Below are 13,929 nucleotides of genomic sequence, written 5' to 3'. Positions count from 1 at the left end.
TTTGCCATATGAGGGGAAAACTGGAGGCAAAAGACCACTGGGATAGTTCATCTCTGAGTGTCTGGCACCCAGAGACTGGGGCAGAAGGTCCTCCCAGACCACACAGTGAGAACTTACACAGTCTTTAGTCTTTATCCAGTTTGGATTGTGATTACATAGATTATCCCAAAGTTGAAATCCATGACGCAGTGCGACATGTGTGTATGTGCATCAACATATATGTATGAACAGGTTAGAGGACCATTGACCTGGTGACCACACAATCCTAGGGCTCAAATTGAACATTGTAAATAGAGCCTGATGATTAATCACAGCATGATTTCAGAATGGAAAAATAGAACTCAATTTGAAGTCAAATGTTATTGATTTTTAATTTTCAAATTTGAGCCCTTCTATATTTTCAGGGGAAAAAAAAGTATCAATTAACAATGGCTATCAAAAGGTGTCTGAATCAATAGCTTTCAACTCTCAAATCTGAAGCTGTCTGAGGAAAAATTAAATTGTAATCAGTTGGGTAATTGTATAATAATGGCAGGAATAAATATTTGAAAATGAGTTAAATTTCAGGAGAGGGCAATATTATATATAGGATCTTCATAAAAGTCACTAACAACAACAAAAAAAGGAAAAAAAACTACAAAAGTAAGAGGAAATGGAATGTTTTTAGGATTGTGTTTTTTTTTTGTTTCCCTCTTAAACTTTCTTTTTTTTTTGGTCGGTTGTGGGGCTTGAAGCTCTTCAGCTCAAGGTGAGCGCTCTACCACTTGAGCCACAGCCCCACTGACGGCTTTTTCTGCTTATGTGGTGCTAAGGAATCGGCCTCATGCTTGTGAGGCAAGCACTCTACCACTGAGCCACCTTCCCAGCCCAGGAAATAGAATGTTTCATAAGAATAACAAAGCGCAGACAGTGAGTCTGATTACAGAATTCGATGGAATGAATAAGACTCACCTTCAAGAATATAGTCAGGTGAGGCTCTGGCTCTAATCATTAGCACTTAAAGAAAAAAATTAGGAAGTTTGTCAAAAAAAGCACACGCCATAGGGAAAGAACTTGGTGTCCCAGGCTGAGATCGGTGGTCCTGGGCCCCCTTCGGCCTGGGGTGGTGGCAGGGAGAGGTTACAGGGCGACAGAGCTGCCCACATCAACCAACTGTGTGCATTACAAACATAGAACTCGACAGTGAAAAACACTCTCCGTAAAAATCAAAGAATTGCTGTTAATGTATATCCTGTTAACATAATTAAATTGCACTGTAACAATGTCATGAAAATAACAGCAATCATGATCAGTGAGCATAGGAAGTAACTCACTCTGTAATTTAATTATAGGCTAAAGGAAACAAAATAACATTTGGTCATGTTGAGGTGAATCCCAATCTAGACTTAAACAAAAATGAAAGCACGATGTTATCTAAATGAAAGCCTGAAAATTAACACCAGCAAATTTGTATCAGTGAAGGCATTTATTTGTTTATTTTTGCCAGTCCCGGTGCTTGAACTCAGGGCACCATCCCTAAATGTCTTTTGCTGTCAAGGCTGGTGCTCTACCACTTGAGCCACAGTGACACTTCCAGATTTTTCTGAGTAGGTTATTGGAAATGAGAGTCTCATGGACTTTCCTGCCCAGTCTGGCTTCAAACCACAATCCTCAGATCTCAGCCTCCTGAGTAGCTGGGATGACAGGCATGAGCCACAGGCACCCAGCTCTTTTAATATTTTTAAAAACATAAAAGCCTTCACTGGGCCAGGTGCTGGTGGCTGACATCTGTCATCCTAGCTACTCAGGAGGCTGAGATCAGAGGATTGCAGTTCAAAGTCAACCTGGGCAGGAAAGTCCATGAAACTCTGATCTCCAATGAACCACCAGAAAACCAGAAGAGGAGCTGTGACTCAAGTGGTAGAGCGCCAGCTTTGAGTGAAAGAGCTCAGGGACAGCGCCCAGGTTCTGAGTTCTAGACCCATGGCCCCCCTCCCCCCAAAAAAGTTAAAAGACATATGGTTTACATGTGTAACTATCAAGACAGGAATGAAAGAAACAGCTTTATAGACCGGAGGAAAGTTCAGAAGGAGGAGAATGGTGTTTCCTTAGGCTCAAGGCTCTATGTGTATTACACATCCGATCCCTACAGTGCTGTCATCCTGCACATAAAGAGATGGAAGGGCAAACACATTAAGTTCCTCAATCCAAATCCCCTAGACATAAATGGAAAACATTGGAACACTGGCGTAGCAGTTTCTGTAGTAAACAACCAGCTGCAGGAGAAAGGCCTGCATGTTAAAGGAATGGTTTCTGGGTTGGAAGAGGGTAGACACGTTCAGGTGAGATCCTAGTCCCTTCCTCCTCATTCTCTTCACTTCCTCCTGTTCTCTTGGCTTCCCAGTCCTGAGGTGAGCATCTATCCCCCTCCCCACCCATAGCACTGGCCTAAAAGCAACGAGGCCACTCCCCTGCATTTGCTTGGGAACCTTGAACATCACGTGTTAAACAAGCTTGCTAGGGATTTATTACTACAGGTGCATTTATTTCACAGTAATGGAGGATGACTAGTGCACTCCATAGCCAGGCTGCGTTGGTCTTGAGGTGTCTCCATTACCAGGCTGCATTGGTGTCAGGGTGTCTCCATTACCAGGCTGCATTGGTGTCAGGGTGTCTCCATTGCCAGGTGTGTGTTAGTGTCAGGGTGTCTCCAAACCAGGTATGTGTTAGTGTTGGAGTGTTTCCATCACCAGGCTGCATTCATATCGGGGTGTCTCCACTGCCAGGCTGTGTTTGTGTTGGGGTGTCTCCATTGCCAGGCTGTGTTAGTGTCGGGGTGTCTCCAGGACTGCTGTGGTCTCCAAGACTCAAGGATGCTCAAGGTTTTGCTGCAAACTATCACAATATTTGCACATAATCTGCCATGTAGCCCTCCATATACTTTAAAACACATCTGTATTGCTTATACTAAAATAATAGAGGTGTGTAAGCACTTTGTTATACTATCTTCACTATATCTGATGTACTACACACACATTCACAATGTATTCCAACCAATGATGACCTAATTCTATAGAAATAAAGCAAATACTGTAAAACCATGGAAGAAAATTTGCCTTCATTTGCACATTAATAAATAAGTGTTTAGCTTTTTCTTTCACCATCAAGCATGAGAAATTACCCTTTGTGTTCTGAACATGCCATTACTAGAGCAGCTAGCTGTTGATAAAGTGATTATATATTATAGTATTATATATATACCGACCTACCCATTCCTTACTAGAATTACTGCTTCTGTGTTTGTTGCATGCAAGCACAGTGTGTCTGTGACTGATAGTGTTTGTGACAGATGCAATGAAGGGCCCCATTTTGAACCCAATGTCCCCCTTTCTGGCTCTCTCCTGCCACGAGGTAACTTTAAGGTCTGTAAGTTCTGGCGATTACTCCAAGTTGTCATCTCTAATTCCACAAACCTCCAGTTCCATTCTACAATCCTGTTAGATTCTTGTATTCAAAAACTTTACCTACTCTGAGCCCAAATTAGAAAACAGAAAGCTGCCCTTATTTGAATCTGCAGTGATTAGATATCCCTCACTGACTACTCTTTTGGATATGAAAAATCATCTCTCATGGCTCTCAAGATGGGAATAAACATTTGCAGACATGGAAATTGCTAGCTGAGTAACTGCAAGTCGATAGTGAACCATTCCATTGAGGCCGGTGAGGCCCTATTCTATAGCAGCAGTGGTCTTTGAAAAGCAGCCAGATGGAGGAGTAACAGAATAACGAGGAGACGATAAATATTAGCTATTGATCATCTCCTTATTATGTAGCTCCATATATTAAAAGTAAGCCATTATTATGGTTTTTGAGAAGCCATATTCAAAGAAGAGGATTCTCACGGAGGCAAGAACAGGAGGCCGCCTGGGTGACATGGCTCCCCTCTGTGAAACTTCCTTCTTGTTCTCCCAACTCCATTCCTGTGGGCTTCTTCTTGCATCTTCTTAGCACCGGTAAACTGGGAAGAGCGGGTTTTCTTGTGTTTCTGACATATGTATGTATGTTAGGTGCCCATAGATACTTGTTATGTTTCTCACCGCCTTGCATCTCTTCTTGATGGTGGCCTTGCTCTCACTAGCTTCTTGCACGGGTAATATGAGAATTAGCAAGGTTTTCCTTCCTGAAGTCTGGACTCTCAATGCCTGAGATAGGAGAGTTGGCCAGGAGAGAAGGAGATGGTCCAGCACTCAGAGACATGGCTTCAGAACTACAGAGAGTGTGGTATTCAAGGCATTCGTTCCTTTCTTCCATGACTTTTATCCCATTTTATAAAAAATTCCCTGGAACAGGGTTTTAGCGCAATGGTTTTCAAAATTGTAAACTCAGAGGCACACTCACATTTCGCTGTCTATTTAATTGTATGATCGATTAAAGTTTCTTTGTTTATTTCAGCACGCCACCAGTTACAAGTTAAGCCTCTCAGAGCAGATGCTGCACTGGGCTTCCTGGGGGAGGCATCCGAGACGGCACTGCCCACTCACACGGCATTAGACAGCTACGGGATTTAGTCTGTCCTGTGGAAACGCCGGTTTGGTAGCTGCCTCTGACTGGTCCTATTGAAGCTGAATTTTTTCCCATGAACACAAGTGTTTACAAAAAGTAGTTGTTTCACCTGTTTACCAATCAGACGAGATGGCTGACCCACTGGCTTTGACCGATCAAGGATCGGTCAGGCCTGGTCTTCACTGTACGCTAACGTCTCCTCCTCGTCCTGCCCGTGTTTCGGCCGGCCAGCTCTTTCTAAACTCTGTGCTTTATTGCTTGATTCTTGCCAATTTCTAAGTCAGCAGGAAACTCAGTCTTTCCTAGCCCAAGTGTTATATCCATCAGTGAGGGATCACACTACGCAGCTGGTCTCATGTCTTTAACCATAAACCTGAGTAAGGTATAATTCATGTGTAATAGATTGAAATGTCATCATGCACGTGTTAGTAAGGGTTTTGGTGATTGACACACGTATGTGATCCGCTCCCATAGAAGTCCTTCCTCGCCCTTCCACCTGGGAAACTACACAGACGGCTTTTTGGTTTCTATAATCTAGAATCTGTTCCTTTGATTTCTATTCTTCGCTTCTCACAGTTTAAAAGTCTGCCCGTACATTCTCCACAGTGCCGTGGCAGAGACTTTTGCTCATGTTCTAATGTTTTTGTACCCATCTGGGCATCCGTTCCTTTTGATTTTGTGGAACAGAAAATTGGAGAAGGACTGGCTCTGTGCTCTGAGGAAGCTGTCAGAGAGGAAATGATCCCTCATTCCTGGGGGTGTGGGAAGCCACGCGTACGGGCCATGCCCATGAGCCCCACACTGGGGGGTACATGGCAGGGAGATCACAGGTGAAGCCAGCCGAGGCTACATGGTGAAACTCTGTCTCAAACGAATGAGAGAGACAGAGAGACAGAGACAGAGACAGAGAGAAAGGAAGGAAGGGAAAAAGAGAGAAAGGAAAGAAGGAAGGAAGGAAAAGATGGAGAACAAGGAAGAGAAACAAAAGGACTTCATATTTGCCCCTTTAACTTGCTTCTTCTCCCTTCATTTTGATAGAGTTTTGAACATTTTTGAAAATATTAGCTTTTTTTTTTTTCCAGTCCTGGAGCTTGAAGTCAAGTCCTGGGCGCTGTCCCTGAGCTCTTTCACACAAGGCTGGCGCTCTACCACTTGAGCCACAGCTCCTCTCTTGGTTTTCTGGTGGTTCATTGGAGAGTGTCATGCACTTCCCTACCCAGGCTGGCTTTGAACCGTGATCCTCAGATCTCAGCCTGTGGAGTAGCTAGGATTACAGGTATGAGCCACCGGCACCCAGCAATATTTGCTTGTTTTAAATTAAGGAAAGTATCTTCGTTCTTTGCCATTTTATGTCTCTATATAAATATTATAGACTTGTATGTAATTGTAAAATTATAATATGTTGAGAATATATTTTATATTTAACACTGTAAAATAGTGTTCCATTTTAAATCTGATTAATGTATTAGGTAAATATTAGAATAAATAGAATTGAAATGTAAAAAGAACTATGGCATGAGGTTCTATGCACTAATGTATCGATGTAAAACAGACATGTAGGCATACATACATACATACATACACATGTAGAAATTTTAGCTCCCAAATGAGCTTTAAAATGGTAAATGTCAAAAGGTTGATTCATTGATCACGTAAAGCTAAAAAAAGCCAAGTACAATACTCTTGCTTGTAATTATAGCACTCAAGAGGCTGAGATCTGAGGACCCTGGTTCAAAGCCAGCCTACACAGGAAAGTCCCTGAGGCTCTTATTTCTTATTAACCACCAAAAAGCTTAGAGTAGAGCTGTGGTTCAAGTGACGAGTTGAGATTCTTGTTGATTTCCATATGATTAAAGCTCAGATAGCCAGATTGAAACATACAGGCAAGGGAAAACAGCAAAGCAATGCAAATAAACGTGCCTTTATTTGCATTTTAGCACAGGACAATTCAGAGACTCATCGTTGGAGAAGACACATTGCTCTGTGTAAAGAATTTGCACAAAGTTCAATGGGGCAGAGAGGGGAATGCAAGATTATCACCACGAAATCTACGAAGGGGACATTGGGAAACCTGGACGCCTTCTGGTTTGAAATTGTGTGTGTGTGTGTGTGTATGTGTGTATGTATGCATGTGTATGTGTGTATGTTTAATATGAAGAACCTTAAAAAATTAATGAATGTGATCTATACCATCTTGATGAATTCACAAAGAAACCCTTGCTTAGATGAACTCACTCAGAGACCCTTGTTTAGAAGAATTCACAAAGAGACCCTCAGCAGCGGTGCCGGCATTGAACCCGTGTCTTCTGGAGAATGGCTGGTGACCGGTGGGCATTGACAATGATTTTCAGTGTGGAATTCCTGGTTGGAAATTTAGGGAATGGGTTTGTGGCCCTGGTGAACGGCAGGGACTGGCTCCAGGGAAGAAAGCTCTCGGCCGTGGACCAGATCCTCACCGCTCTGTCAGTCTCCAGAATTGCTCTGCTGGGGCTGACCTTCCTAAACTGGTGGGCAGCTCTGTACTGCCCCTCATCACTGATGACCCCAAGCAGGCTAAGAGCGGTTTACATTCCCTGGACCGTCCTCAATCATTGCAGCCTCTGGCTCGCCACCAGCCTCAGCATCTATTATTTTCTCAGGATAGCTAATTTTTCAAACGCCTTCTTCCTCTATCTGAGGTTCCGCGTGAGGAGAGTGGTCTGGTGCATCCTGCTCGCGTCCCTGGCCCTCCTGCTTGTAAACATCATGCTGATGAACTCGCACATCGACATCTGGGTCCGCAGCTCTGGAACCAACGCGTCTCACACGCTCAGCCGGGAATTTTCCAAACTTCTTTTAGCCCCCAACCTGGCTTTCTCGCTCCTGCCCTTTGCCCTGTCCCTGGTGGCAGGGCTGCTGCTCCTCGCCTCCCTGTGGCAGCACTGGAGATGCCGGGGAGCTGTAGCCGGGGACAAGAGAGCCGAGGCCCACCGCCGGGCCCTGGGCAGCGTGGCCGCCTTCCTCCTCCTCTACATCCTCTTCTTCCTCACCTTTCTCCTGCACGTCTGGACATTGGAATTTCCCCAGAAAAATCTGACCAATTTGTTTTACGAAGTGACCGCAGCAGTGTTTCCTACTGGCCACTCCATTGTCCTCATCCTGGGGACCAGAAAGCTATGGGGGGTGGCTCTGTCTGCACTGCGGGGGGCTGCGGGGAGCTGTAGGGGGGTGAGGAGGCCCCCCCATCCTTAGGCCCCACTGCTTGTTCTAGAGGACATGCAGCTCACAGGAAATAACCATATTTATCAGTGTATTTTCCAAACATACTATTGTACATACCCTGTGAACTTTGCAAGAATACTCACTGCCCTTGTATATTAACAACTTAGCAATACACACTCAGATCTGTGCATTCTCTCTCTCTCTCTCTCACACACACACACATACTAATGCAGGAAAGAAAATTAGTGCAAGTAACTCATAAAAAATCTTTATACATTTTTAAACCTTGTTAGTATTTTTTTAAGACTTAAAATGAGGTGCGTAAGATATGAGATGTATGGTTAGGAGTTACAGTCAATAAGGTCAACCCTTTATAGCCCCACATATACATATGAATTGCTAGTGTAGAAAACGGGCTTCCCCGTGAATGTTGAAGTATATTTCACATGAACTTTTGTCACATGTATACGGCATGGATGCCAGCTGTGGCAGAAATAGAAGTAAGCCATGGGGTGGTAAGACTCTGGGCCTCCTCTACCACTCCATCGTCCAGATCCTGGGGCCTCCCAAGTGAAAGCAGGTCTCTCTTTGGGGGCTGAGGCAGCCCAGGGGTGGATAAAACATAAGAGCCTCACAACTTCACGGGATGCTTAAACCATATATTACTGGCTCAGTATAGACTGCATACCATGCACCAATTCATACATTCAACCCCAGCACCACAAGCATGAAGACCCATCCACTGGAGATTGGAGGTGTGCAAGTGTGCAAGTGTGCAAGAGAGCTCCCAAGAGGCACAGACGCTCCAGGAGCTGGGAGACCATTCTGTTGCCACCGAAAGCCTGGCTTTCCAGCTTCAAGGCCTATGTGAAAATGCACTACTTTACCTGCCACCCTGTCTACAGGATTTCCTGGCAGCCACAGGAATGCAGTGCCCGGTGGACTCTCAGATATGAAATTAAGAATTCTGTTAGTGGCATGTGAAGTGTAGCAAACGTATCATCGGGTAAACTGCTTTCTCAAGCACTCCTACACAGGACGAGCGGCCTAGGCACCTGCTGAGTGCTGGCTGAGGTCCCAGCCCTCCCTCCTCCCCGCAGAGCTTCCACAAAGGGTTTGGTTGTGTCCACGTGGCTCTTGGGTGACATTTTTCTTTGATGATAAGACACTAATCTCGTTCACACGCTGCTGACACTGGAGAAGGGCAGAGGAAGGGCTGGGTCGCGTGGTCTTTTGTAATCGGGTTGTGCCTGGTGAGTTCTGAGCTGCTATTTTTCTTTTAGAATACGCTAATCTCCTTCACCTGTGGCTGGCACTGGAGAAAGTTAGGCAAGGGCTGGAGTGATCTTTGGCAGACTCGCTCGCTGTGTCCCAGGATCTACCAGGCCAAGGGCAAGGCCGATGCCACCTGTGCCCCTTGCACCACAGGCCACATGATGTGGCCAATCAGCCGGGGGCTGCCCCCACCTCAGGCCGGCCTGGTGCTGATCCCTGTCCCCCTTCATAGAGAAGGCACCAGCTCAAGATGGCTCTCTGCAGGCTCTCCTTCCATGTACTGTCTGTGGAAACTGAGGGAAGGGGTGGAGGTGGAGGTTGGGGGAGGGTAACAAGAGGGGTGACAATCATCCAGGCCCGTTGTGTTTGTACACCTCTGTGTCAAATGGCAACTCCTTTGTACAACTACTTAAAGATAAACATAAAATAAAAATACATTTTATGATATAGTGTTCTTGTGACACTTGTAGGCTTGTGAAGTTATAGAGAAAATAGCATTTTAAAGCCTAGTTTGCTTCCTTCCTACTATCATTTTGGTTTATTGGTTTTTTAAAAATGTATTTTCAAAATACACTTCGTTTTATTGCCATGTTGTGGACTTAGAATAAAGTGAGCAGACAAAATTCAGTGACTGCCCCGGCCCGGCACGTCCAAAACCTAAGCGAGTGACGCCCGTGTTTGCTGAGCGGGTCCAGAGCACACAGGGAAACTGAGGCAAGAGATGAGGAGGACACAGTACCCATGTGGCTGTCGGTGTCACCGTGAGTGAGGAGCCCTGGTGGCCACACCATGGACACACACCACCGTGGGAGTCAGGATTCAGATATGGCATGGAGGCCAGCAGAGGCAAGTTATCTTCTGGGAGGTCTCTGTCTCTATATCTTCTTGTCCAGGGCTAACCCAAACCAGAATCGATGTCTTTGCTTTTCTGCTTTACCTGGCTCAACCCCTTACTGGCCATTCGGGGAGATTCTGAACACTTGGGACAGTGGCCTGTGTTCCCGGGGAAGTCTCGCTTGCAGCTTAGCCCCATTGATACTAGCTGTGGGACGTCCATGTTTTTACTGTCTGGTGAGCTGTCAGTCGACAGTGTCCTGTCGGGACATGTGAATCTCTTTCATGCCTGGCCGGTATTAGAGAAGGTCAGGGAAAGTCTGGAGCTGAGGTGTGTCTGACAGGATCAACTGCTCTGAGCAGTGTCCACCAGATCAAGATTCTGCATGAGCTGCTCCTTCCCTATCGGCCTGGTGCCCAGCTCTGTTCCCTGACCTTCTTTTTCCATAAGGTCTACCACGATTCACCTGTCAGGATCCCCCTGTTCAGGTCCTTTACCCCAGAGTGTCTGCCGAAAGCAGGGACTGTTGCAGCAATAGAGAAATGTGCCAGGACCTGCCACCCATCTCCTCTTCCATAAATCTCAAAAGTCCAGCACAGCTGGGGGTCAGCCATTCTAGTTACTCAGGAGGCTGAGCCTCCAGGATTGCGGTTTGAAGCCATCTTGGGCAGAAAATGTCCCCAAGATTCCACCATAGAGCACCAGCCATGGATGAAAAAGCCAGGCAAGAGCTTGAGACTCTGGGCCTATGGCCCAGCACTAGCCCAAGCAGAGCAGATCAGAGCAAGACAAAAACCAGGACCAACTTCCCGCCTTTACCTATCAGGGAAGACATTCCTGTTCCTAAGACATTCCCTGTTGAGAGCATTGGTAATTACAGTGAGGGAAACTCTAGCCACACCATGCCAGGACTGAGGAAGGGAAGCCCTAGACCCACCATGCCATGGTTGAGGAAGCCTTAGCATTTTCTAACCTCCTTCAGAAAGGCCAGAAGACACTGGGAAAGGCACAGCCCATGGGGAATTACCCACCCTGGACAAAGGCTTTGCCTGTGGGGTCCCTTCCTCCCCTATCTCCATCCATGAACCAAAAGTTCACACACCAACCCACTTGAGGGATGAACTCAAACCCAGGTGAGTTCACTGACCAGTTGTGGTCTTTCATGAAAAGAGTGAGCAGGTAACTACCGATGTAGCAGGGAACAAAACGCAAAGTGACAGTAAGCAATGTGGGCACCAGACAAAACCTACTGGAAACACAACATCGTTGCACAAAACGTGCAGCCAGACACGAAACAACAAAACAAACGCTGACTGAGAAGACTACATAAAGAAATCATCCCAAAATGCAGTAGAAAAAAAGCCAAAAGATGATAAACGGCAGGGTTAGTTTAGGGTACTCAATATCGGCAAATGAGTTTAACAGAGAGAGCGAGGAAGACGTAACAGAGAAGAGATCCCCCGTTCTCAGAGCAGAGCACCCGACTGTAAATGAAAGCACAAACTCTTTCAGAATTCAGACTCTGAAAGAGGTAGCCAACTGCCTCCCACAAGTGCAAGCCTGAATACTTCATCGTTGTGACAAAAAATAATCCCGAGAAGACATAAGGCCAAGCCCAGTGTTCTAGAACCTTCCAGAACAGGATAGGATCCTAGGAGAAGATTATTAAAGTGCTAGGAGATATGAAACAGCAATTGAGAGCTTACTGTACTGGCGAAATCTGTTTCATGAAAAAGCTTAGCTAAATGTCCCACACAACCATCTATGTCCGTTATAATGGATGGAGGTTATGTCCAGTGATAGCCTGCCATATGGACTGTCTTCGTTAGATTAATGACGAAAAACATAAATATACCTGCTCCTGTACAACACTACCAGTCTCAGCAGACTGACTGAGCTTCATATAATGATGCCAAAAATCTAGTGTGTGGGCCAAAGTTGTAGGCGTGGGTCCTCCAAACCTTTGCCCTAAGTCCTATGTGGTGCATTTTAAGAATAAAACCTTGGCTGCCTCCTCCCCACCCATCCCGTCAGGCTCTGGTCCAAAAGAAGAGTCAGGGATGCGAGGCATTCCAGTATGTCAGGCAGAAGGGCACCGGGCGAGCTCAAAGCTCCATTCTTCTGCTCCTCCTCATAAAGCGAGAGGTCTCGCATCTCAGCACAGACTCCAGAGCCGGTCCAGAGCCTCCTCCACGATGCTGCTGGTCCTGCTCACCGCGGCCCTGCTGGCCCTGAGCTCTGCTCAGAGATATGGTCAAGGTAGGGAAATGGGTGCTGGGATTCGACCTAGAGTCTAGGAGAAGAAAGGAGAGGGGGGTGACTTGTTAGGACACAAGTTTTCTAACCGTGTCTGAGGCTGAGATTTGTTTTTTCTTTTTTTAGTTTTGGGGGGGTCCGGTCGTGGGGCCTGAACTCTGGGTCTGGACACTGTCCCTCAGCTCTTCAGCTCAAAGCTAGTGCTCTACCACTTGAGCCACAGCGCCACTTCTGGCTTTTTTTCTTTTTGCTTATGTGGTGCTGAGGAATCGAACCCAGGGCCTCATGCATGCAAGGCAAGCGCTCTACCACTGAGCCACCTTCCCAGCCCAAGCCTGAGATTTTTTTCATATCTAATGAGACCTATTGGGGTGTATGCCCACAATAAGAGAAGATATACAGAGCAGAGGCTCGGTTAGGTAATGTTTGCATTCACGAAGATATTGTAAGAACAGGGCAGATGTGGTCGAGGCTGGGCCTGGTGCGGGCTGGTGTGCTGGACACGCGGCGGATGCAGGGCAGACAGGCAGGCCAGCTGTTCCTGGGAATGAAGTCACATGGCTAATTTGAATCCTCTGTCAGTGATTCTCACCCTGTGAGGGCAAAATCTAGGGATTCGTTAGCCAAGGCTCAAAGGAGGTCACGGGGAAGGCTGGCAGGGGAGAGGCCAGGCGAGAAGGTCACAGAGCAGAAAGAGAAGAGCCGTCTGTCCCTGAGCTGTGTTCTTGCTGTACAAACGCAGGATTCGGGAATCCAAACCAGGGCCCTGCTCTGAGACCCCTTCCTGGAGGATTCGCACCATTTGGTGAGGATGGTCCTCAGCAGAGACCCCCACAGCAGGGAGGCCAGCAGCAGCAAGGACCACCACAACAAGGACCCCAGGGCCCTCCACGAAGACCCCAGGGTCCCCCACAAGGACCCCCACAAGGACTCCAGGGCCCTCCACGAAGACCCCAGGGTCCCCCACAAGGACCCCCACAAGGACCCCAGGGCCCGCCACGAAGACCCCAGGGTCCCCCACAAGGACCCCCACAAGGACCCCAGGGCCCGCCACGAAGACCCCAGGGTCCCCCACAAGGACCCCCACGAGGACTCCCACAGCAGAGACCCCAGGGCCCCCCACGAGGACCCCCACGAGGACCCCCACGAGGACCCCTGGGCCCCGCACAAGGCCCCCCACGAGGACCTCCACGAGGACACCAGGGTCCCCCACGAGGACCCCCACGAGGACACCAGGGTCCCCCACGAGGACCCCCACGAGGACCCCCACAGCAGAGACCCCAGGGCCCCCCACAAGGACCCCCACAACAGAGACCCCCCCAGCAGGGACCCCCCCAGCAGGGACCCCCCCCAGCAGGGACCCCCCCCAGCAGGGACCCCCCCAGCAGGGAGGCCCACAGCAGGGAGGCCCACAGCAGAGACCCCCCCAGCAGGGACCCCCCCCAGCAGGGACCCCCCCCAGCAGGGAGGCCCACAGCAGGGACCTCCCCAGCAGGGACCCCCCCCAGCAGGGACCCCCCCAGCAGAGACCCCCCCAGCAGGAACCCCCCCAGCAGAGACCCCCCCAGCAGGGAGGCCCACAGCAGGGACCTCCCCAGCAGGGACCCCCCCCAGCAGGGACCTCCCCAGCAGGGACCTCCCCAGCAGGGACCCCCCCAGCAGGGAGGCCCACAGCAGAGACCCCCCCAGCAGGGACCCCCTCAGCAGGGACCCCCCCAGCAGGGACCCCCCCCAGCAGGGACCCCCCCCAGCAGGGAGGCCCACAGCAGGGACCTCCCCAGCAGGGAGGCCCACAGCAGGGACCCCCCCAGCAGGGACCC

General features: G+C 48.3%; 1 protein-coding gene across 1 annotated transcript; it reads left to right on the top strand.

Moving 5' to 3' along the window:
* Nucleotides 1-6,882: 6,882 nt before the first annotated feature.
* Nucleotides 6,883-7,773, top strand: LOC122127036 (taste receptor type 2 member 14-like). The gene has a single exon (XM_042701551.1). The coding sequence runs from the start codon at nt 6,883-6,885 to the stop codon at nt 7,771-7,773; it is 891 nt and encodes a 296-aa protein (XP_042557485.1).
* Nucleotides 7,774-13,929: the final 6,156 nt, after the last annotated feature.

This window comes from Dipodomys spectabilis, unplaced genomic scaffold (assembly GCF_019054845.1).
Source record: "Dipodomys spectabilis isolate Male_0828 unplaced genomic scaffold, ASM1905484v1 ptg000296l, whole genome shotgun sequence".
NCBI classification, from domain to species: Eukaryota; Metazoa; Chordata; class Mammalia; order Rodentia; family Heteromyidae; genus Dipodomys; species Dipodomys spectabilis.
Note: the sequence above shows the minus strand (reverse complement) of the source record. Positions and strands in the feature narration are given on the sequence as shown.